Source organism: Anas platyrhynchos, chromosome 12 (genome assembly GCF_047663525.1).
Source record: "Anas platyrhynchos isolate ZD024472 breed Pekin duck chromosome 12, IASCAAS_PekinDuck_T2T, whole genome shotgun sequence".
In the NCBI taxonomy this organism is placed as follows: Eukaryota; Metazoa; Chordata; class Aves; order Anseriformes; family Anatidae; genus Anas; species Anas platyrhynchos.
In genome coordinates this window covers 21,273,867-21,299,829 of record NC_092598.1, presented here as the reverse complement: position 1 = coordinate 21,299,829, position 25,963 = coordinate 21,273,867, and the positions used below count along the sequence as shown (strand labels likewise).

At 37.6% G+C, this 25,963-nt stretch overlaps 2 protein-coding genes and 1 long non-coding RNA gene across 16 annotated transcripts in view; 1 reads left to right on the top strand and 2 right to left on the bottom strand.

Moving 5' to 3' along the window:
* DPY19L3 (dpy-19 like C-mannosyltransferase 3) overlaps window positions 1-1,420 on the bottom strand; it is a 38,202-nt gene extending 36,782 nt beyond the window's left edge. For 2 of the 5 annotated variants that reach the window (XM_027466823.3, XM_027466824.3), the window contains exon 1: window positions 1,036-1,417. The gene's annotated coding sequence lies outside the window, so the exon portion shown is untranslated. Of the gene's footprint in view, window positions 1-1,035 lie in introns of all 5 variants that reach the window. The other 3 variants (XR_011812172.1, XM_027466822.3, XM_027466821.3) reach the window with 3 other exon arrangements.
* Window positions 4-22,531, top strand: LOC140003461 (uncharacterized). Its single transcript, XR_011812174.1, has 3 exons — window positions 4-549; window positions 635-756; window positions 22,045-22,531. It is a non-coding gene; the product is annotated as an uncharacterized lncRNA (long non-coding RNA).
* ZNF507 (zinc finger protein 507) lies at window positions 2,276-25,125 on the bottom strand. Of its 10 annotated transcripts, none has more exons than XM_072043703.1 (8): window positions 24,968-25,026; window positions 24,209-24,277; window positions 23,039-23,169; window positions 18,457-20,579; window positions 17,083-17,188; window positions 12,838-12,952; window positions 6,389-6,523; window positions 2,276-6,260 (listed from the first exon to the last, which is right to left on the bottom strand). In XM_072043703.1, exons 4-8 carry the CDS (start codon window positions 20,572-20,574, stop codon window positions 5,897-5,899), a joined length of 2,838 nt encoding a protein of 945 aa, XP_071899804.1. In that variant the 5' UTR covers window positions 20,575-20,579; window positions 23,039-23,169; window positions 24,209-24,277; window positions 24,968-25,026; the 3' UTR covers window positions 2,276-5,896. The 10 variants fall into 10 exon arrangements, with proteins under 10 accessions (XP_071899804.1, XP_021128580.1, XP_012955718.1 ...); XM_021272905.4 differs by lacking the exon at window positions 23,039-23,169 and adding an exon at window positions 10,345-10,449 and having other exon boundaries at window positions 24,209-24,280; window positions 24,968-25,019; XM_013100264.5 differs by lacking the exon at window positions 23,039-23,169 and adding an exon at window positions 10,345-10,449 and having other exon boundaries at window positions 24,968-24,990.
* Window positions 25,126-25,963: the final 838 nt, after the last annotated feature.

The following is a 25,963-nucleotide window of genomic DNA, read 5'->3' as shown; positions in this document are numbered from 1 at the left end:
AGAACCATTTGTTTAAATCCTGGCTTTCAGGAAATCCCCCCACAGTGGGCCATAAGATCCAGACACGTTGCCAAAGAACATGCACTATAAAAGACTACAGCAACTGCATTAAAAAATCTTTGATGTTTTGTACTGTCAAAGCCTTGTAAAATTTGAAAATGTTAAAAAAAAAAAAAAAAAAACAACAAAAAAACACAACAGCTAGTCATTCTCTTGTTAATTCACAGTTCTCTCTGTTCTGTGAGAGCAGGCCAGAAGTAAAATTGCTTTACCCTGCTACTCTGCAATTGAAAATCAACAATGTCCAGTCCTGAATGCAGGCACGTTACCATTCCCAGAGTGCAGACAGGGGTACTTGTGTTACCACTGGTGTGAGTGAGTGATAATGGAGCTGCTCTAAGAAATATGCCTCAGCTGCATGCTGTTTGTGGTTTTAAAGCTTTTGCAATGAATTAGTTTCAACTCTTTTCCTTACTCCTGGGGGGAAAAACATACACACACACCAAACAACATGCACGTGGAGGGAACTATGTGAGCATGTATCGGTTTGTAAGTAGCTTGTTTGTATAAAATCCAACAATAACGTAATAGGGGGCAAGATGATCATTGCAACCACGGTCTTTCCCACCGCCAGGCTTTCTTCAAAACGTCCTGTGCCGGGATGAATGCCTTTTCTGCCAGGTACGCCCGAGGAAGCCAGAAGCTCAGGGAAGGAATGGGACAGTCCCGCCTCCGACCCCACAGTGGCCTGCGGAGGTGAGGACAGACGAGGCGGGGCAGGGCCTGCGGCCGGGTCCGGGGCTCAGTCAGGGGAGGTCGGGGCAAGGCCGCTCGGTGGCGGCTGCGGGCAGGCCGAGGGATGAAGCGGCCCCGGGGCTGGGCAAAGGAGGCAGGAGGGCCGGGCCTGGGGCCGCAGCTCCCCCCCGGAACGGGCTGCGCGCTGCGGCCTGCGCGGCCTGGGGATCGGCTCCTGCCCCGCTTGGGCCCGTCACCGGTTCCCCACCGCCTCCCCCCCACCGCCGGCGAGGCCGCTACCTGCCGGCGCTGCGAGGGCCGAGGGTTGCTGTAGAGCGGCGGTAGCTGCTCCTGGAGCCGGCTCCGGCTGCGCGGAACCGCCAGGGCCCCGCCGTGAGGAGGGGAAGGGGCGGGCGTGGGGGTGGCCGCGGGGGCGGCCGCGGTGCGAGCTGTTCGGCTCCGACGGGCGGAGCGGAGCCGGGGGGAGCAGGGCTGGGCGGCAAGGAGCGAGCCGGGATGGGGGAGGCCCGCGAGGGGAAGAGCCCCGCCGTGGGGCCCTCGTCAGCCTGCGGGCCCCGAGTAAGAGCCGCCGCGGGGGCAAGGCCGCCAGAACTCGGTTTTGGGACGCCTACAGCCCAAGTTGCACGTCCTGGGCGCTGCCGGTAGCGACTGGCCGCAGGGCTCCTCAGGGGGAAGGCGGCGGTTTGGATGGTGCTGCCCGTACTGACCTAATGCAGCCACGCATTTCTTGTGTAAAACACGGCAAATGGGTCAGGGGAAACCTGCGGGATCGCAGGAGCAGGATGCTTAGGGGGGAAATAAATTCTGCTGAGGTTATTTTCCCCCCAGTATCTTCTACTGAGGCTCTTCTGTTGTATTAAGTTCCAGTTTTTGCACTGTAACGTATTTGGCCCAGGGCCGTAAGAGCAATAATAAAGTGAAAGAAAATAACCTATTTTAGTGTAAGCCAGATAATACCAGGAACGGGCACTGGTGGTACTTTCTCTCCTTGGCCAGCAGCAGCGGTTAGAACTTTTTTTTTTATTTAAAGTTTTGGTTCCATTTTTGGAAAAAGATGGGAAGCAAAGCTCCAGCAAGGCCAAGAACTGTAGCGTGCATATAAAATTAGGTTGCAAGATTTAGCTTACATGATGGATAAGCATGAATCCATCACTTGAAAAAAAGCTGTGTAAGGCTTTCACACCATTGAAATTAGGGACAAAAGTCCCACTAGCTTCACTGTGAATTTTGAAGACAGCTCTGTCCTTCAGCATTGTTCCAATGTAACTGCATAGTTCCTTGTATACTTCCTTGTATTCAGAACTTGTTTTAATAGTCTATTTCATCACTACCATTACTTTTACAAAACTTGTATTAATATTGTTAACTAATATCTTGGTACAAGAGTGTGAAATGGCAGTGAAGTATTTCAAGTACTTTTTGATGTAAACAGATTCCCATCTCTAAACACTGGTTCTTGTCTCTGTTTTCCGTATTCATAACCCTATTTCATATAGGTCAAATAAAAGTGACTGAAGTGTTTAACAAAAAAAGTTTATTACCAAAATACATTATTAAAGTCAATACGTGACAAACTCCTGTAAAGCAAAATAAATTATTCTAACATTGTACAGTATTTCAGAAGGTAGTTAAAGTAGTACTACAGACTTTGCTTCATAGTTCCGAACAGTCATCTATCAGGAACACAATCCTAGAGAGAGCTTAAGGCATGCAGCTTAATGTGCTGGGTAATTTTATAAAATGGAAGTCATCCTATTTAATAAGATACAGTATCAGAATTAACTGCAGTCTTTACATGTCAGTTTTCTAAATTTTTTGTACTTTGGCTATAAAAGTAGTGCCATAGTGTTACAATACCTTTTCTTAAAAAAATACATGTACCCATGTCCATGAATATCAAATGCAAATGTAAATTTCTATTAAATATATCTTAACAAACGTTACTTTCAGCACCAACCGTACATTTTTTAAAATGATTAAATAAGTGCTTCTGAAAGAGGAAAATACAATAACTGACTGAATCCCACTCCAAGCATAAATCAGAAAGATGAAATACGCACCTATTTATCTGTATTGTCTAGTATAAAGGAAGTTTTCTCTTTAATAGAAGTATAGGCCTTTAAAATCAAAGCTGCAAGTTACAGTTCATATAACGGATCAAACTCTTAATAAAACAAACAGCAAGTGAAATAGCTGATCAGCTCATAGTGCTGTGACAGAAGATCTGAAAATATGAAAGGGGGAGACTGCAGAGTTGGTGACTTTGAAATGTGCTTGAAAAACCCTTACATAACATGCAACCAAGCCAACCATACACTTTCTAAAGCAGATAACCTGAGAAATACTTTACTTTCAGAAACTAAGCCTATAATTACTTCACATGCAGAACTTCTGATAAAGGCCATGAGAACTGTGAGTGGGTAACTAATGGCAAGCAGCAGGGAGACAGTTAAATATACCTCTGTGCATATGGGAAAGAATTATTTGTTGGCATTTGATAGGACTGATAACAGTTTTTAGAGGCAACTAACTTTATACTATTTTATGGTAACACATGGTCAAAGCAGAAAAAAGCAACGAGATGGCAAAGAGCAAATGTAAATAGATACATCCTGCTTAGGAATCCCATTACAGTCAGTCTCGGTGCATTATATTGAATATTGCAAACATGTACACCAGAATTCTTAACTTTGATTGAAAGCTACTTGCTTTTTAAGTCTTGGTTTGCTGCCATCTTCTTTTTAGCTTATGAATGCAAGTTTTTCACCTTTTTTTCTTTCACTAGCAGAACAATGTTAAAATAATTATCCCTTTATGCAAAAATAAGGAAAGTGGCAAAATACTGTTTCTGTGAATGCTGGCTGGTAGTTTAACATTACCTTGGATCTCTTCCTACCTTTAATTTTTCAACAAATAGGATCTCTGAATGAAGAAGATCAGATATACTGCAAATAGTTTACTACTTTTGCATGAATTCTATATTGAATTCTGTATCTATAGATAAAATACTGGTGTCAATAAGACAGTATGAATATCCCATTAGAAGTTTACTATCTCTAACTGATTTTGAGATGTGAATAAATCTTGTTCATCAAATGAAAAATCTATCTGTAGAAATATTAAAAATAACTTTTAACTGAAAATATTACAAATCTGTATTTAAAATATCTCAAATATGACACAAATGCTTTGACATTATATCAATTTTAAAGTAAAATGTGTACTTTCTGATACCAATTTTATATATAAAAAAACTACAGATATTTAACTTGAACAAGTTAAGGAAACCACTTAACAACAAAAATTGCTGAATGTACGTGGAATGTAGTGCCTTTTACACTGGCATTTAGATTTTGTGCTGCTTCATAAAGTAGTAACCTGACTTGTTTGCCACTTACAGTCAGCAATGCACAACAGACTGTATGCTACACATACCACCTTCTTAGACTTACTGTTCTAGCTCATTTCTGCTAGCAGAAATGTATAAATATGAAATAAATGTAAAACACTGTTTTTCTAAGAGTAAGTCATTTTTTAAGAAATGAGCTTCTAAAAAATCAGGTAACTGCATTCCCATGTCAGGAACAAGGTATGCATCCGTGCAACTGCCATTCTTTAAAAGCAGAAATAAACAGACACACTAGAAAGCTTAAATCAGGTTACAACAGGGTTTCTTTTAGAAGTGCTACTGCTTCTCTAGATTGAAACCTGTATTTCAAATAATTTTAAGTAGCCAACTTTATGAATGACCTTAACAAAGTTGCAAGGTAATTAGCCTGTATATATTTCCAACTGAGATGTTGATGAATGTTCTCTTTTGCAAACTGCTGTTAACACACAAAAACAAAGCACTGTAGTTTTACGGTGCTTTACAAGGGAGAGATTTCTATATGTTTTTTAGAAAACAAAGTAATCCCTAATTCCCCTTATGAGCCTGTATTATATACACTAGTAAAATTTATTCTACAAGTGACTGTTTTTGATGATTTTGCTTAAAATATGGTTTCCATATTTTATTTTTTGAAATATAACTTTCTATAGGAACATTGCTATGATTACTTTATCCTTCTGTGAATTATATCTACAATTAAACCCTGCCACACAAATGGGATTATTTAGACAGCCGGTGCAACTTTCAAGGAACTCCAGAACATGTAGACATTCCTCAAAATCCCTTTCCTTCCTTATCTGCATCCTTAGGAATCTATATAGATTTAAAAATATCTTTGTGGCAATTAATGTTAGTGCCTTGTTCTCATAAAAAATGGTGCTCCTAGGTACTGCAATCACCACAAGTTGATAGTGACATATGAGGTGATTTGTTTTGCAGGTTTAGTTTAAATTTGTTTTTAATTATTATTTATTTATTTTTCTTAAATAGTTCTGCTGAATGTGTTAAGAAAGCCTTTAAGAAACAGCAGGCCATTATTATGAAGAATCTTTTACATACCATCAATTAAAAGATACCAGCTTATAGTTAGGATCCAATTAGAGACAGTTATTAGCAAAATGCTTCTAGTTTACTCAGTTCCTGGTGCTTCAAATCAACAGATAGGATACCACTCTTTTTTGAAAGACAACCTGGAGTTTGTAAGGTCTTAAAAACAGATTGGGAATACACATACAACAGATTGGGAATACACATGCAAGCACAAACATGCCCTTATCTCCCCTCTTTCTACCTTCCAGAATTCAGGCTGAGTTTGATGAAATCCTGTTGTAAAATTTGTATTTGGTAAGTTGCCATCTTCAAAAAAGAGGGTAAAAATGTTTTTGCGTAACTATTTGGGAAGCAACAAAGCTTTCATGCCTTTAGGTTTTAATATACTGTACTAAGTCATTATTACTGACTAGTACCAGACAGTAAAAGGAAAGAAGAAAAACAATCCCATGTTCTTGGCACCATACAGAGAAATAACAGGTTAAAATGGATCATTCTATTCCCTACTCCTGATATTTATCTCTAAAATGATTAATCGGTCCCTAGTTAAAAATTTGAATTCTTACTGAAACAAGGACTTAGAATGGGAAATCGGCAAGTTTTGCTTGCAATTCTTCTCTTTACCAAGTTTCTCAGGCAAAATTAGTGAAGATAGAAAATATCACTTTAGGAAACCCCCTCTTCAACTTAATGCTTCACCTAGTTTGTGCTCTGATTTGTGCTGTTGTCCTTATTTAGGATGATGTTTATGATTTCACCCTCATGTTCTTTCATATGATCCAGCAAATTTTCTTTGTTGGTAGACTCAAAACCACAAATGCAGCAGCAGAAGAGAAGAACACAGTATTCTGTGCCAAGATGGGGTAGAGTGGAGTTCTTTTCTAAACCACCTGAGGTATTCATCAAGTTAAGTTTTTCATTTTCATCAGAACCTGACATTTCATTATTAGTCTGGTTAATGGACTCTGTAAAAGACACCAGGTTGTCTGAACTTCCTAGTATAGGTACTGTACTTTCATCTGTGCCTTCCAACAAGGTTTTGTCAGGAAGCTGTCCTTGAAACCTGAAATAATAAAAGAAACAACTATCAAAACATACAGCTGTTGCTTTTTGACAGGAATTGTACTTTGGATTAGAGGTGGCTCCTTTGAAAATTCTAGATAATAGGACTTGAAAATAGGTAAGACATACCTGCTACTTTGCAAAATTGCATCATTAATAGCCTTGTTCACTTGTTCATAGTTATAGTTTTGGTCACTTGCATGTTTCCACATGTGAGACTTCAGGGATGGAGGATGGCTACATACATATCCACAGAGAGAACATCTAGAGAAAAAATGTGGGGAAGAGATGAATTTAAAAGTTAAGTTTTATTATTGTACTAATTCACTGCTTCTTCCAAAACAACGAGTAAACAGCAAGACACAAGTCAATCCTCTTCTTAGTCGCCCTGTTCAGTTTTGTAACTAGGTCAAAAAAGTTTGTAAAATCGTTATTCCAAAATTTAAGACTATTTATACAGTCTGAGAACTTAAAATTGGCTCTTCTGACTTCTTAAATAATTTAATTGAAATCTTATGTTTGGCCTGATAAAACTGTTTAAATACTGGAGAAGAGGAGGCTAAGGGGAGACCTCATCGCAGTCTACAACTTCCTCGTAAGGGGGTGTCGAGGGGCAGGAGACCTTTTCTCCATTAACACCAGCGACAGGACCCGCGGGAACAGGGTTAAGCTGAGGCAGGGGAAGTTTAGGCTGGACATCAGGAAGGGGTTCTTCACAGAGAGAGTGGTTGCACACTGGAACAGGCTCCCCAGGGAAGTGGTCACTGCACCGAGCCTGACTGAATTTAAGAAGAGATTGGACTGTGCACTTAGTCACGTGGTCTGAACTTGGGTAGACCTGTGCGGTGTCAAGAGTTGGACTTGATGATCCTTAAGGGTCCCTTCCAACTCAGGATATTCTATGATTCTATGAATATGCAATAGTTCAGAAACATGGAGATGTCTGTGTGGTATCTGGCAGCCAGGTGGGGAGCTCTCTTTGACATTGTTCTGAACCAAGCAGGTGCTGTATAATTAGCAGTGCTAATTTTAACTGAACTAATAAAGCCTTCTTTGCTGTAGCATATAGTAGTTTATTTGAGGATCACAGAATCATTGAAAGTGGAAGGGACCTCTTGAGGTTACCAAGTCCAACCCAGCTGTTCAAGCAGGATCAGCTAGAGCAGTTCCCCACACAGTGTCCAGCCAGGTTTGGAAAACGATCACAGATTGAGACTGATAATTTTGTCCATAGAGTTTTCCAGCAGCCCAAGGTAGTAGAAGGCTAAATCTTTTATTTCCCTATAAAACACTGACTTACACAGTGAAGAAATACTGACTTGTTCTTCAACCAAGTTTGAATTTTATACATAAAATTCTGAAAGGGGGGGGGGGGAAACGGATGGACAAAAACACGGCCTAAATAATCCTAATTATTAAGCTATGCTTAATCTTTTCAAGAAAAATGGTTTGAGAAATGCTTTTCAAGTTTGAGAGGTAGTTGTCCCATTAAATTTAATTTACACTCCTAGTATTTAGGAAGTAAGGCCTTTATGTATGCAATCTCAATTATCTCTTGTAGGAAGAAGATTTTAGCCCATACTTAATTAAATGCAACTGAGAATGTTTACAGAATCACAGAATTTCTAGGTTGGAAGAGACCTCAAGATCATCGAGTCCAACCTCTGACCTAACGCTAACAGTCCCCACTAAACCATATCCCTAAGCTCTACATCTCAACGTCTTTTAAAGACTTCCAGGGATGGTGACTCCACCACTTCCCTGGGCAGCCTGTTCCAGTGTCTAACAACCCTTTCGGTAAAGAAGTTCTTCCTAACATCTAACCTAAAACTCCCCTGGCGCAACTTTAGCCCATTCCCCCTCGTCCTGTCACCAGGCACGTGGGAGAACAGGCCAACCCCCACCTCACTACAGCCTCCTTTGAGGTACCTGTAGAGAGCAATAAGGTCGCCCCTGAGCCTCCTTTTCTCCAGGCTGAACAAGCCTGGCTCCCTCAGCCGCTCCTCATAGGACTTGTTCTCCAGGCCCCTCACCAGCTTCGTCGCCCTTCTCTGGACCCGCTCAAGCACCTCCATGTCCTTCTTGTAGCGAGGGGCCCAAAACTGAACACAGTACTCGAGGTGTGGCCTCACCAGAGCCGAGTACAGGGGGATGATCACTTCCCTAGCCCTGCTGGTCACACTGGTTCTGATACAAGCCAGGATGCTGTTGGCCTTCTTGGCCACCTGAGCACACTGCTGGCTCATATTCAGCCGACTGTCCACCGTTACCTTTAATAAAGGTAATACTTTGGTACTTCTTTCTCTCTTTCTCCCAATAGTCCAATCCCTTTTCTAAAAACAGTTGCAAATTCTATGACACTCAGATAAATACACAGCACAATTCAGAACTGAACACAAAATGTTTCTTCCTCTGCTAGAATTTGATTGGATAGTTCAAAAGCATTGAAAAATAAATTCCATTTACATAGACATACTGTATATTTACAGACAAATAATATGACTGATCAAATCCCACAGGACTTTTCTCATACATGAACATACAACATAGGAGTTTATTTTTTTAACAAGTGTTTTCTGAGATGATAAATTAGTTATCTGAGCATGAAGGAGATGAGTGATACCGTATATCATCACTCTGGAGCTGAACAGTACTCAGGGTAAAGATGTGGTAGCTCATCATCTTTTGGACAAGAAAGCTGCTTTGCTTAGCTACTTAGGAAGCTTTTCAAATCACACGAAGAAGACTAGGATCAATTTTTCTAGATACTGAAGGCAAACTGTTTATAACAAATTATAGCTAGACTGAGATGCATTCCTATCTCATTCGTCAATAAGAATGAAATGATTTCTACCCGAGCAATGGGATCCCCTGATAAGTTGTATTATGATAAGTCTATTAAAATTACTACTATACTAGTAAATTTTTGTAAATTTCTAAGAAAGGCTTCTTCAGAAATAGGACCTGGAAACACAAGAAGGCCTGCATAAAACAGCGTTTAAAAATTACAATGGTAGACTTCCTTCCTTATGTAGTGACATAATTCTGTCCTGCTGGGGAACAGGCATGACTTTCTAGCTCACTTGTCTCTATTACGTGTTTTGTAATGTGCTACTCTATTTTTTTCCTCTTCCTTCTAATTTGGAGCCTTGTAAAGAAAATTGATGTTTTCAAAAATAGGCAAGCTCATCCTCAGATTGAGAATCTTAGTATTTCAAATAAGACTTTTTCAAAACAATGCCATTGTTAAAAATAAAAAGCAGACCTTAACATTACAGATAAAATTAGGTCACAATGAATTTTTGCAAAACACAAGAGTCAAAAAATAATCTTAATTCTGTATGCGCATGTATTCAACTAGTCTTTTATTATATGATGATATATAATTTTTCTGCACTACTAGCACAGCTTGGTCAGTGGATTGGTACACAGTGAATGAAGCAACAGTTGAGTGACTTAACCCTTTTTAATGACAGTCTCTTTTTTTGAAGTTCATTAATTTTCTATGTATATAAACATAGATGGACAGACTAAAAACTACACTCACCAGTTAAACAATGACTATTCATACTCATTCTTAACTAGGGCAGTGTGATTCCAATCTGGATTCTAACAAATGTGTATATACTAAGGCTGTGCTTAGATTAGGATATTAAACAAAGCCAGAGAACATTCCTGGGTGCTCGAATTTAACAATCTGTATTGTTACAGTGTTAGAAGTGCCTCAGGCATGGTTTTGGCACATACATTCTCCTCAACAATTCCAGCCATGCTTTGGCAATTAACACGGTCCAGAAGCCTCTTGTAATACATATTTTATATGCAACCACCCCATTTTGGAAAGAGAGCGGAATATTGTACCAGAGGGATGCCATGGACCTATTTAATTAGCTAGCATACATATCACCTGGGAACACCACATCAAATCTCTTTCCTTTTCTCTCTCCCTCTCAATAAAAAAAATGTCACTGGAACAAAGAATGAATATAGAAGGGAAAAGAATATAATCTAAACTCTGCTTTATATCTTAACACAACCAAAACAGTACTATCATAGCTTTTTGCTAAATGAGAGCTGTTACATACTTGTACTGTTCCATTAGCTGCACTGCCTGATGCTCCTGGGGGTGGCGCCTCATATGACATTTCAAACTATTCATATTTGTGGTGGCGAAGTCACATACTCGACATCTAAAGAGACAACAACAAGTAAACTAATCTGACAATTAACTACTAACACTTCCAGAAATATAATTTAAGAGAAAGCAAAGGTATCTGGAAAGACTACAATTAAAGGCTAACAATATTTACAGAAGTTCAAGTGATGACATCTTTCAATTTTTGGACCATGAGAACTTTTTGCACTCCAAAGAAGACTCCGACTAGAATCCGAGCTAGAATCACCATGAATACTGACCATGGTCCATCCTTACATCTACCTTGTGCACCTCTACTAAAGCTGGTATGCCTCATGATCTGTAAGGGATGCACTTACAATAGCTGTGATGTAGATTGCTTGGCTATGTTACGCAAAGGCACAATATGGCCATAAAAGCTATAGGGGACACAATGTACTTAGAAGCGAGTCTTGTTCCTTAAGAATATGTATTCTGCTTAATGCAACAGGCATTTCTCATGACATTTTAAATGCCAAACTATCTATTAAGTAATAAAACATCTAAGTTTCAGAGCATTATAGCTGAAGTAAAAGTCAGGGACAAGATCAACATGTTTAGATTCAAGTGCCCTAAGACAAGTGAGTTGCATCATGCCGTCTAAATTTTTATTTATTTATGACTTTTTTCATGGTATTGTTGTCTAAAAACAATATAGATGAGATCCTAGATTGAGATCCCTGGATTTGGACCACAGAATATTACACAAAATACTAAGATACGCATAAATATAGTACCACATAACAGATCTAATGGAAGCCATCAAGATCAGCTAAACCTTTGCATATTTATCAGGATTTTTAATTGTCTCTTTTTTGAAAAGGTAAAATGTCCAACATTTACTAAGTCTGGTCTATAGAGTGAAAAAGGTTGAGATTACAGGATATTTATCTAGAAGTTCCTAACTTTATTTTTGAAAGGATTTAATTGTGCAGTATTAATGTCCAGAAGGTATCAAATCAATACAAATGAATCATTAGAGGCTATACAGTTTAATTTCCAGCAATTCTTGTTAAACAAATAATAAAATACCTTTATGAGTGTGAAAATCACTACAATGTACTTAGGTCGCTATCTGATCAAGCAGAAAGGCTTGAAGAATACATCTTCCAAAAGAAAAAAAATACCATAAATACTGAATCTTTACAGTTTTTAAGCTGTGTCTTGAGTATCCTACAAGGTCTGCAGATGTATCTAAAGGATTCATGCATAAATAATAAGAAAAGCAAGCTGGATCTGTAGGCTTAAATTTAGTAAGCAGCAGTCTGTATCATCAATGGAAAATTTTCAGATTCCTAAATCAAACAGGGTGGGCTAACACCAACTCAGAAAACTACCAAATACCATGATACTACAGTATCTGCTGTTCCAACAGAACAAAGTTAAAAATAATGGAAATAGGGAAGATTTGGAGAAGAAAAAAAATATCTATTTGTATTCCACACTTACTTTCCGAGAAAATATCTTGCAAATTTTTGCTAGTGATAACGGATATTGTTATAATGCATGAATTAAAACATGTCCTTTTTTTTTTTTTTAGCTAAAAGAGAAAGCTACTGGCTCAGTTAAGCATTTCAATGCGTTAAGATGAGTTTCCAGAATTTGCATTAAAAAGACGGAACTTTATTAGCTCAAAAATTGTATTAACTCAGATCTATTTCTATCCACTAGAGAGGGACAGAGATCCAGAGGTGAATGAGCACAGACTGAAATGGCAGGAATTTACATGTATAAAGCAACCAGAATCATACAGAAAAATGCATGATTTGCTTTTTCTTCTGAGAACCTATAGTACTAAGAGTAATTCTAGATATCCAATTTTTCTGTAAATCCATGTAACATCCATCTACAAAAGCTATAAAATTTGATCCTAAATGTATTAATATTGTTTGAAACCTGTAAAAAAGGTAAGGGGACAGGGCAAAGGGCAGCAATTTGCTGAACTGTAGGAGCCAAGACTTTATGGATGTACCTTGACTCCTCCTCCTTCCTTCATTAAGGAATGTGAATCTTGCTGTTTACCTTGCTGCTTTGAAACAAAGCTTTAAAAGCAGCAATATCACAATGGAGAACACTTTGAAATAAGGTAAATCCAAAATAAAATGATGTATTTAATGAGTGCTAAATAAATTATTGCTGTTGGCCAAAGTTCAATATTACAAGATAATTATTTCCCTTTCCACATCTGGATGCTTGAAACTGAAAACCAGCAGTTTTCACATACAACGCATCCTGGAGACACTAGGAAATTTTAATTACACAGGGTTGAGTCAAACAGAAAGCAAGGCTCCTTCAAATTTGCAGTAAAATTATAGTACTGAGATTCTTTAATATATATTCAAAATTGCATTAAAACAAGCAGACTAAGAGCCTAGCATTAGTTAGCAATAATTGAGACTCTTACCTATAGGGCTTATCAGAGTTATGAATTCGTCTGTGATTTCGTACACCAACATAAGTTGTACTTGTGTAGTCACATACATCACATCTGTACAGTTTCTGAAGTGAAGACTTATTTCCTATATGAAAAAACATGACATTTTCAACAGTTGAATCCAGCATTGTCAGTTCTCAGATGATAATTTCAGCACAGCTGAGTTATGAAACATGAATTAACACTTCAAAGTAATACTTTAGTATCTGGAGCAAACTGGCAATAGACAGAGATAATAAAGGTACATTCTATTTACCATGCTGTTCTGCATTTGCCCTACCTTCTACTGGAATTACTAAAATTTTAGCAAGACACATTCATGCCTTTTTTCAGTTGGGTCAAAATCCTGAGTTACAGCAAAAGGTGAAAAAATGTGGGAGCTGCTGAACCCATCACTTTTCACAGTTTTTTAGAATGAATCAAATCATGAGAAGGTGGGCAATGAGAAAAGAGAAGTTTTTAACTGTAGTTTCACTATATTCACAGCCATTTTCAGAAGGATCTGAGATTATCTAAAAAACCCCTCCAAAACCAAAACAAACAACAAAAATCAAACCACCAAAACAAAACAAAATACTGACCAGATGTATAAAGAAATAATTTGGAACATCACCAAATTACTGAAAAGCAATAGCAACAAAAATTGTTTCTCCTTCCAGAATAAAAGAGACTCTTGAAAAATTAATGCTTGCAGAGACAAAGGCTAATGACTAATTTAACATAGGAAAATCTGTGCTTACAAGTGCACAGTTTGAACATTTTTGGGATGTGACTCTGTAGACTTTAACAGCCCTATTCCTGCTCCCTCACTGAATAATGTAACTGATCTGGGTTTAAATATGAACATTTAAGAGGAGGGATGGTATTTTTTATGCAGGTCATTTTCCCACTCCAGCCCATCATACAGCAGCTTTCATACACTCTTCAAATGACGTTAACCGCAGATACACAAAGGAATAACAATCTGGAGCTGCTTAAATCAAAACTACTTTGACTACTGCCAAAAGAAACATTTAATTAAAATCTAAGGTCTTGCTTTCTGCATCTAACCTCTTTGCTATTTGAAGGTTTTAGATTTTTCCTTTTCGAAGAGCAAGTAAGGTCGGTGCTTGAGTTCATTTCAACTTTACATCAAATTCTTGTTCGCTGACTGAACAGTCAAGCCATTTGCAGTTCAAACTTAAAGTTCTTAAAGCAAAATATATCAGATTTTTTCCTACTACATGCTCATATAGTTTTTTAAAAGTTACTACTGTTAAAAAATCTTTAATTCAAATTAAAAAAAATAATCTTAATTTCACCCTTATAGACATCAGATTATACATTTCTGTAGTTATTCATTTATGAATATACATTTATGCAGAGTGCAAATGAACACAAAGACACTGGACTACAGATCTTTGGTAGAGCATGGGTTTTGTGAAGGCTGGTCTATTGCATGCTCTATCGGAACGGGTTTTCCTTCTTAAATTCTGCAACTTTAGAATAAACCTTTTCTAAACGTATTTTATATTATGAATTTGGTATTTTATTCGGCAGGCTGCTTAAAACAAACAGTATCTAATGAGATTTTTAATGTTACGCAAGCATGTTATCTATTGCATAGCTTTAAGAGGCTAACCACCCAGTGACTTAGTAACTTAAGAGCAATTATTTATATCAATCATTACATTAGATTTAGCCTTTCAACAAAATGCACATGAATTATGTAACACATCATATAATCTCTAGCTGCAGTGAAATAGCAGTCATGTCCCCTGCCTCCTTCAGCAGCTTATTTCTTGAGGTTGTGGGAGTTTTTTGCTTTCTGGATTGAGGACATCAGGTCTCTTAAAGTGAACATGGAATGACAGATCTTTATTCTCACAGCAGTAACAGGTGCTCCTGTAATTCTGCTTATTACCCTATTCCCTCATTATTAGACATTTACAATCCAATCATATCCAGTCTCATAATGTTCTCTTTTAATTTATAGTACAACCATGATGAATAAAGAGACTTTTAGGACTAACTATTTCATAAACAAGAAATGGAACTGTTCCAGCTCAGGCATCTTTCACATAAACAGATGCTATGCCATAAACTTCTTTGTTCTGTGTTGCTTTACAGGGATGACATCTGTTTGACAAGAGATTGCTGTACTGCAGTGGTGTTGCAATTTGATTATAAATTGGTTCTGAAATAATTTAAGCATTCCAAAGCACAAGTTAATAAAAGTTTAAAAGGAAAACTGTTTTCATTCAAATCACCATTACTGAATTTCATGTGGGGTAAACATTTAATTAAGGTGCCTGGATGTAACACTTAAGACAGTAATGAGCAATAAATACTTGAAAAAAAACAAAAAACTCTGAAATAACTACATTGAAGGCAGACAGTTTTCACAAACAGAGGTTCCTCCTTTGTGGAAGTTATATTACCAGGTCAGGATATAGCATCTAACAACACCTTTTAAAATGTAGTACTTTCAAAAGCAGCTAGCTATCTTGATTTTCAGTCACCTTAGGACTTTAGCTCAAAAGGTACAGTATTCACAAGTCTGATATGATTCAGGCATCTCAAAGTGCTTACTGCTTTATTAGGTCATCTTTAAAAAATCTTGGTTTAAAATAGTCAAAACAGTGTCAGAACTACTAATCCAAGCTGTGCTACCATATATTTGTAACCAGCTAAACTCACAATGTTTTTCCTATCATTTCTCTTACTATGCTATTTCTTCTGAAGAAAAATAAAACACAAAACTTAATGTTCTCACTACCAGCAGACCCTCCCCAGCGTTTTTTTCTGCTCCCCTGGAATTCAGATGGCTATCTGAAGCTTAGGTCTTCTGGATATAATAAGCACTACAGAACAATTTCCCAAATTTAAATATTTAAATGTCTTAATGTCTTCTGCATTGATGAGAGCAAAAAGGAGCCAGGAAGGGTCATTCTACCTGAGGCTAGTGAGGCAATGAATTTTTAATTTCCCATCACGTATGCTGAAAGCCAAAACAAGAGGCAGTGTGAACTAACAGAACAAGAGTTAAGAATCAGTCAGGAGTTAAGGATCTCACTTTATTCTGACGTGTACCATGTTGCTTTGGACAAACTGTTAATGGTTCAAGCTGTCTACCTGGCTCATGCTGCTTAGTACCTTTCTTCACAAGTAGCTGTGCTAGCGTCAACGAGGTGAGAGTAGAACCCAGATATTTCAACTGCAATCTAAGTACTATTATAGTACACATTTTGCTATATAAACAAACAAGAGATAGTTAGGACAGAAAAGAACTATGAACACAAAATGTGAAATATTTTATCTCACAGTTGTTCAGAGGTGATATAATTACTAGCATTTTTCAACAATACTCTAAAATTGCTAAGTACAAAAAAATCTACAGTTCTGTCAATAGAAGCTTTGTAAATATTTTCAGGAGCTTTATCTCACCAGAAAAGAGGATGCATTGAAGTTATAATATTAGATACTGGGCCTCCAAGAGCACTGAAAGGATTTTAGGATCACATTTCCCTTAACTTCAGGGATTAGCTATTTTCTTCCTATTTCACTACCTTTACACATCAGGTTTGTTTTTCTTAAGAATACTGTTAAATTATAAGCAGATTATAAGCAGATACAAACGTTTTAGAAATGCATACCTTTGATTACCCTAGTGACTATTACATATATAGCTTGCATTTTTTAAATGTTCTACATTTGCCTCTCCAGGACTAAAACTCATTTTGGACATTACCGTAATTAAAAAAACTTCTAATAGCAGAATAGACTGTATTGTATGTATATGCTGATAGAAAAGCGTGTAACCACAATGAGTTTAAAAAAAAAAAAAGGGCTTTATTTTGTTTACTCTAGGAAATTTAGAAAATACTATAGCTGCTGAAGAAAGATAAAAAGGATTGTTTTTCTTAAAAATGCAAAATAATACTCCATAACAATTATTATCTGTAAATATTTAAATTGTTTTTCAAAAAGAAGAAATAGAGGATCTGATTAAATGTGCAAAGAATGTCTTACCTACTAACAACTGTGAGTACAAGATCTCAAAACTGATCATTTAGGTAAGTTTGCACACTGAAAAGGCCGCGCATTTAGGTTAGGGATAGATGTGAAAACATTTTGGCCTGAAAAGGACCTTAAAAACAGTAAGCCTGCAAGCATAGCAAACAAGTCATTTTATGAATGATTTTTTGTAGTTTTAAGTGACAATATAAACAGTACCTTCTCTTTCATCTATGTCATTTGAAACAGTTAGTTTGTTAGATGTGGCTGTTGAAAAGATATCTGGAAGACTGTGTTGTTCTCTCTCATGATTTCGCAGTTGGCTCTGAAAAAACAATTGCCCGTGTTTAAATACATACTACAAACATTCACTGGTGACTTCAGAAATTTATGACATTGCTACTCAACTTTTAATGACAACTGTTATTAAACATATGTTAGCATATATACAGATTATCCCTCAGTTTTACTGGAAACAAAACAAAATACATAACATTAATTAATAACATATAGGATTTATGAAAATGACTCATATGATTGTGATTTTTGTTAATTAAAAAAACTGTTCATTAGAAAAATGACTATATACATTACATATTATCTGTAACTGTAATGTGTCATGTTGACTTTTTTATTTTCAAGCTTTTTCTTTTCCCTATTTCCTTCTTCCCCTTCTTCCTTCTTTCCATCTTCTACATTCTCATGTACAAGTGGCAAACAGTTCTTCCTCCAGAATTATTATACTCCAAAAGCAATATAAGATTAGAGGTTAGAGGATGGCTTGTGTAAAAATGGCTCCATTTTCTTTTTGCCTTGTGACTTAAGAATGTGTTGTGGTTTCTACTTGCCTGGGGAGGAAGAGGGAGAGAAAGCCTTTTTCTACCCAACCAGTGTAGTTTTTCAAATTAAGACCAGACAACAGGAAATACAGGAAAATTTGCACTATCGCTGCCTAAAAGAGTTTCAGTTTTAAGACTGGGTACTGTTGTTATCTATTCTTTATTTGTAACTACTGAATTGAGTACAGAGGAACACACACACCATCAGTATCAATGCTTAAAATGGAGACAATAAAAAAAGGCCCAAGTACAATATTCTGCTATGGCAACTCATCTTTCAGCTCTGTTCTACAGAACATCCAGCCTAAAGCAAAAACAGAAAAAGAAATTTAAAAAATAATCTGTTTTGCAGTTTCTCCTGTTACCCCCAATTACTATTGCTTTTGCTCACGCTCACAACTAGTGGGTGCATCTGAGCATTCTCTTAAAATTTCTGCTATTAAGTTCTCTGATGCTTCCACTTTTTTAGTTGCTACAGGTTAGCAGAACAACAGGATATTAAGATGTTCATAAGATGGTTCTCATGAAAATAACTTATGTGAAGAAGCAAGTTTATTTCATTGGGTAAGGCAGAGTAATTATAGCTGAATGGTATATTCAGAAAGTACTGCTAGCAATAACCTTCAATTGTAATGACAATGAAACCAGGATATCAGACTGAATCAAGATAGAAAGAGGGATCACCAATTATAAAAAAAAAAGTAGACAAACAGGTTATTTAGCAATTATAGACAAGTACAGGAAACAACTTTACCTTATAATGAAAGGATTCTTTGCATTGTTTGCACTGATACATTCTTGTTTTGCAATGGTTGATCATGTGGCTCTCTAAATCCTTACTATTGTCAGCAATGTGTTCACAGATAGGACACTGATAGGGCTGCCTCTGACGATGAACTCTTAAGTGTTGTTTTATGTAGCCCTTATTACCACTGCTGTAATGGCAGAGGCGACAGCGGTAGGGCCGATCTGCACTGGGTATATATTCTACTAGGTTACTTCCTGGAATATTTGCATCATTTGCATTTTGGCATTGTGCATTGTCTTGTAATTCTTTCAGAATGTCATCATCAGAAGCATTTTGATCTGTCCTCTCCTTCAGTTTTTCAATGACAGTGAGTAGTGACATACTAATGCCCATTTTAATTGGTGTTTCTGATAACTCTGGCCTTTCATTCTGTATCTCAACTATTGCACATTCATTTTGGTTTAAGCCACTAAACTCCTCTGAAGGATTCTTATGCGAGGATACCAATTTAGAATGAGCCATGCACAGGCCATTAGCCTCTCCCTGCCCCGTATCTGCAACCACAGTGTCTTCCCCAGTCAAAGTCCTAAAGCTAGACCTTGTTAGTTCTGCAGCTCTGATAGGCATTGTAACAAGAGCTTCTGCAGCTAATGAGTGTAGTCGTAAAGACTCAGAATTTGTCCTTCTTCGTACAGGAGGTGCATTTTCATCAGTTGCTACATTTCTAATAGGGCTTAATTCATTCTCTTTCTTCTCGGTATTATTCCATCCTATTATTACTTCTTGGATTTCATCTGAATGATAAACTTCATCAGGTTCTTCACCGGTAACACGGGATGCTTCTGAGATTATTTTTTTTTCTGTTTCAATGTCAGTGTTTATCAAGAAAGGCTTTTGCAAGACACTTTCTTCAGCACCTGGCAAACGTTCGACTATTACGTTAACATGACCCTTTGTATTTGGACTACAATTAATGATTTTCTGTGCTGATGAAAGTAGGCTATCAGTTACCAAATTATCCTGTTCTGTATCTGATACAGTCTCCTCTAAAACCTCTGTAGTAGGAGAATGCACTACAGACTGATTTATCATCTCTTCTTTTACATTTGTTCCTACTGGTGATTTACATGACAGTTGCTCAGAATTGCAAATCTGAAGTTGAAGAGTAGGTTCACCATGGATATCTAGTTCATTATTTTCCAAAGAAAGAACAACTGCATCCATGCTGTGAGGTGTATGAGTTACAACCATCTCTGACAAGTTGGCAGTTTCATTTTCTTCCTCAAAGATAGGATAGGAACAATCAACTTCACCTGCATGCTTCCAAGAGTGAGTTTTCAACATTCGTTGCTGACCACAGGTGTACCGACAGATTAAACACCGGTACATGCCATACTGCTCGTAAGTATACCACTTCCTCCTACCCATTTCAGGTATATGAGTAGACTGAGTTATATCTTTACATTCCACATTTCCTGTCTGATCAGTCCCTGATTTGACACTTCTTTCCACTGGCCCTTGCAAAAATGAACTTGAGACATTTACACATTGCTGTACTTTTGTCTGCATTTTACTACCATTCTCGTGGTAGTTTTGGAAGTGAGATTCAAGTTCTTCTTGGTTTTTAGAAGCAAAATGACATTCTGAGCACATTAATATCACTTCATTTTTCTGCCCATGTTGTTTTATATGTTCTTGTAGCATTAAGAGAGAAGGTGATAGAAACTTACATAGACTACACTGGTAGCATGTCACCTTTTTTTTGCTTTGTGGAAGACATTCAGTCACAAAACAATCAGCTTGTAACTCTTCAGTCTTCTTAGTAGCAATAACAGAGAACTCAATTGCTTTAGCTGGGATTTCACAAAGATCATCCGTTTCAAAGGACTGTGCAGAAGCATTAGGATGGGAACGTTTTTTCCCTATTAAAAGGCATCTTTGTGACTTCTCACTTTCAACTATTTTGCTTAGCTTCTGGATAACATGGATTAGTGGATCAGTTTTACATTTCCTCTGATCTTCACTGGCTTGCAGTGTTGGGCCAATGACTGTTTCAGAAATCAGTACAGCTTCCTGTTCTCCAATACTTGGCATCAGTACTGCAACATTTCTTCCTTCTTCCATAATATCTAGGATAAAGGGTTTTATAAAATATTAAAATTAATACAATAATAAAAACACAAACCAGTAGTATTTATCTACTAAATGTGGAAGCCCAAAGCCACCAACTTCATAAAAACTTTCAGAATGGCTATTTAAATAGCCAAATATTTTGAGGACTATGTAGATAGTATAGATACTGTTCAAAATATCTGGACAGAGTACTTCCAGGACAGCCTCTAACTGCATGCCTCCAAGTTGTATATTGGCAAGATAAATATTTTTCAAGCATAAGCTGATTAGCATTGTTACAAATATTGTTTTTCTTTACAAGGACTACCCATTTGAATGCTAGACACTTAAATAAACCAATCAATAGTAACTGGCACATTTATGAGTAAAACTCATGATACGGTATGAAAATGTATTCCTGATGTACTCACTCTGATACACTGATGTCTCCTAAAACAAATGTCAATTTACATCAACATAATTTACAAAAATAAGCATTTTTTCCCTTGAAAAGTTGGTACAAATAAGTAATTCTGGTATGTAGTTACATTAGTCACTTTGCTTTGACTGTATTAAAGACTATTCAAATGTCAAAGCATACTTAAAAGTGTCATTTTCTAGAAAAGCTACTAATTGTAGCTTTTCCTATAGTTCCTTAATTGTAGGAAAAATCAATATATACATTTTTTTGTTTGTTTTGAGGGAAAGCTAAAGATAGTATTTCCACTTACACTTTCTTTAAACATATCTAACCATAAACCACAGGCAATAATGTGGTAGTGTTGAAGATGTGTATAGTGCTTCTAATTAGCCAATACATATAAATGTACATGAAAGGATACTTTGTGATGTGGGCAAAGTTGTGGGGTAGAGATGGGGGTGCTGGACAGTGAATTTCAGTGGAATTTACTTCTGAAAAAATGCCTGAAAATAACCTATTCAGGTTCCTATCTATATATACACACACACAAAAAAATGTATATTAAATACCCATTTAATACTGTATTTAAAATGTAGAACATCGAGAGATGACAGGTATTTCTTTTATCAGTTATCCTTAAATTAAAAAAAAAAGTTGGAATAATTATTTTTTTTTTTCAAGAAAGGTATGTTGGCCAAAGCAGAACTTCCAGAACTGGTCCAAAAGGCCCACAAAAAAAAAAGAGGGGACTTGTGGATGTAGTATACAGCTGTAATTTAAAAATGAGAATGTATTTCTAGATAATTTGACTCTGGCAGGAGTCTAGTAGGAATAAAAAGCACCACTGGCCTTACTTTGCCCATAGGCAGTGTAAGGAAGAAAGACAGAAGCGCCGTGATGATGCTTCAGGGCAGGTTTAAGCCTCAGCCATGCCTGCATGGTCAGGTGGGGTGGCCCTCTCAAAGAGGCAACCGCAGCATGGATCTATTGCCACATGTGGCACTACTTCAAAATGTTGTTTAGAGAAACGTAAGAAATGTATTTACATTTTTGCATTGCAGGAGATGCAACAACATTGGGGAAATTTTGGATTTTTGTTTTAACACTGGAAGATTTCATGGGATTGCCCAGTGTCAGCAGAAGATGTGCAGGCTTATTTGCTGAGGCAACACATGCAATATAAATGAAGCACCTTTCAGTTACTGTATGTTCTGAAGATAAAAAAAAATAATCACACTTACTGGAACTTAAATACAAACTGTAAGAAATGCATTTATTGTAAAGCACTGCAGGTGTTCTGATTTTTAAATAAATCTGTTACTACGGGACACAAGACCATACAATTTCTGTTTTAATTGAATATAGCAAAGAAATAGAATTAGAATTTCTTATTATTTGATACAGCCAGTGATGTTTACTTAAGACATGCCTTTCTTATTTTTCAGATTTTTACTTAAAACACACTAGTTAGAAAACATATGGGACTTTATGATACTATTTCTTCCTCATCTTTTCAAATGTAAGCATAATACATTGCTTACTCTAATATTTTAATATAATTTTAACATTTTTAAGGTAAGCAGTACATTAAAGGTCTGAACACATATACAGATTATTTTTGATCTATCAAGAAAATAAGCATATATAATAACATGTAATTATTCCACAATAGCAGTTAAATATTTCCACCAATAAAAATCAGGTTGTTATAGCATTTCTGTACTAAAATAGGAATTATAGATAGAAATTTAAGAATTTCTTTAAAGCAGAAACAAATCCCAGAAGGTACTCATTCAGAATAACTCAGATTTATTTTCCACATGGATTTGGTAGAGCTACTGATTGTTTAATTTATGTGCAGATAATATTTGCAGGATTATAAAAATTTGTCAGGCTTAAGGCCACTATACTTTTTTCTTTCATTTCAAAAACATATGTCACAATTTTGATCTATAGAAGAATTCAAACCAGGAATAAGTCAAGTTATCTTTATTTGCCATTCACCTTACTACTCAGGTTATCTACAGAGTCTGTTATAATTGAAAAGTTCAGTACCTGTTGGAAAACGCAGATTCACACTGAGAAATACATTTGGAACATTTCCTTGAAATAATTGTTCCAATATGTATGGATTCTGAGAGTTTTTAGTATTTAATTCCCAGTTGGATCTGTCCAATTGAAGCAATCTATTACAGAAGCATCATAATTATCAATGTAAGCAATGTTAATATCATTCACACTTGATATGCTTATGTATTTTAGATGAACATCCAAAAATATTATTCAATTCTGAATTATTAGGAGAGACAAGACTACTGTCTTCAGTGTTACTATTTTGCTGTGTTAGTTTCAAGAATATTTACCAGTTAATGGCAGAAGTCTAAATTAAAATTGAAAAATAAAAATAAAAGAAGCCATTAAGGTAATTGGATTCATGATAATTAGAAAAGAAAACAACTTAAGGCCTTATGACTTTAACTGGATACATGTAAGCAGATTAAGAATTATCAATATTGTACTGCCATTGTAAATCAACTAGGGGAAATACAAATTAAAAAATAAATCTATTTAAAACAAGATAGTATCACTTTACATATGAGTATACCAAATAACCTGCTTATTTAATTCAAGTTCAGTATTATCTTACTAACAGGAATCAATGTTATGTGCATTCAGTTACTATTAAACTGAAATATCCAGCTATTTAACTTTTTAATATAAAACAGATGCCTTGACATGCATTTTCAGATTCAATTTCTATTGCCTGCTTGGTACAGTAGATTGAATGACTAACTCTTGTCTATGTGGCTAGGAAAACTTACAGCCCATTCATATATTTCCAATTATACATAAAAGATGTTGCAGTAGCAAATAGGTGACATGTCAATAGCAAAGTTAATACTGACTGACCTTCCATTCAACCACTTCTTTTACTTCGCTTATCTATTGTTTGAAAACCATCCTATTTAGCTATAGAAAAATATTTAGCTGTTTGTTTCATAGTGACTACAACACGTTTAATAATATTGTAACAAGTAAATAAATGTGCTTCTTCCCCCTGAACGCAGACTTGCCATCACATGAAGCCCTTCAAGGAATAACATCAAGCTGAAATATTTTCAGAGTTATTTAGAGAAAATTATAGGAACATGGCACTACGTTAAATCAAACTTAGTAATTTTAATCCTTTATAAGTAATGCAAAGCAGGCAAATATTTTCCTTACCTGTTTCATTTGAAAGCAGCATAGGAACTAAGAGGGAAGCCCACAAATGAAAGGCACTGCCATTTAACACTGCTATGTCGAAGCAGAAAACAGAGTACGTTCAGATGCACCGATTGTTGATACTTATAGCTGATGCGTGTTATCAGCTGTGCAATTACAGCACACACATGCACATTAGTTAAGTTATGCGCTCCCCGTTTAGCGCAGGTTTAACGCAGACCGCTGCTCTGTTATAGAGGGACGGCCAGCGCGGAACCCCAATGCCTACCCCAAGCAGCGCGGGTCCCCGGCCTCAAGGGGACGGGATAGGACGATGTGACAGGCAGCAGCCCCAGCCCATGACCTGCGGCTCGGAGCCGAGACCCCGTGGAGGAACGGGGAGAGCAAAGAGGGGCTGCCCCTTCCCTTCCTTTCCCCCCGAGGTGCCGCCAAGCCCCGCGCGGTCCCCGCGCGGCAGCGCGCAAGTACGGGTAGGAGGGAGCAAGAGGAGGAGGAGGAAGAATAGAAGACGAAGGAAGAAGAAGAGGAGGAGGAGGAAGAGGCAGCGGGCAGCAGCCGGCGAGCTCCCCGGGGGAGGCTCAGCACATGGGCTCGGCTCCACGCGCTGGTCCAGGGCCCACCCGCACGCCGCCGCTCCCCGAACCCTCCCTGCCGGCTGCTGCTCCTGGGCCGCTCTCCGCTCACGCCGGCAGCGCCAAGGACAGGTTTTGGGGTAATTTAAAGAGAAACCCAATAAAAGAAAATTTAAAAAGTCCTCACCTTCGGACACCGCTTCAAGATGGCGTCGATGGAGATCATATCACGTGACCGGCGGGCGCGGGTCAGGTGACCGGCGGGTGGTCGCTGTTGCCGTGCCACCGCCTCCTCGCCGTTGCCATGGAGACGGGCCCGGGCCGCCCCCGGGCCGCCTCCAGCCCGCGCGGCGCGGCCCAGCTTCTCCCTGCCGTCAGCCTGCACCAAGCCCGGCTTGGGGTGCTGTGGTGTCCCTGTCACCTTCTCCACACACAGCGCCACCGGCCTCTTGCAAAGGCTGTAGGGGCTTAGATCGGTGCTCCGTTAATATTTTTGTCTTACATTTCCGACCAGCGCGAAGTCCCACAGCAATGCGTGGTCACTTCTGACAGCACAGTGCAGCTGATTTGGTTTTAGGCTGTCTCAAAATAATTGGTGTTTACCTTTCGGCTCCCATTTTACATAATTTACCTGTCCTGCCTGCCCTTTGCCTGTATAATAAGTTTATAAGCATTCCAGTGCAGGCTGATGCCAAGCCAGGCAGCACAATGTGTGCTTCAAGAAATAATTTATTCTTTCAGATGATACTTTCAGCAAAACTTACAAATGATAAACACCTGTTGTTAAAACAAGAAACCTACTCCCCCCCCACACCCATATTTTGGGTCCTAAGCGAGAAATCAATGCTAATGTTACCAAGCATAACCTGCAGAGAACTGACAAGAAGATTTTTGTAATTTAAGTTAGCATGAAGATAGAGTTGTAAAGCATACTCTGCATGTCAGGGACAACCTTAGAAGCTGCATGCCAAAAATTTTACATGCTGTGAATTTGAGATATTTCATATGGAAAGTCAAGTGAATAATGAGTTTCAACAGTGGTTCACAGCTAAGTGATGACAAGTGAAATCTAACATTTGGTCCCAGAAAGTGACTTGAAGTGTGTTGACATGGATGGGTTTACAGTTGAACTTGGGGGTACCTTATAAAATTGTAGGAACTTTTTGCAAGTTTGCTTCCTTCC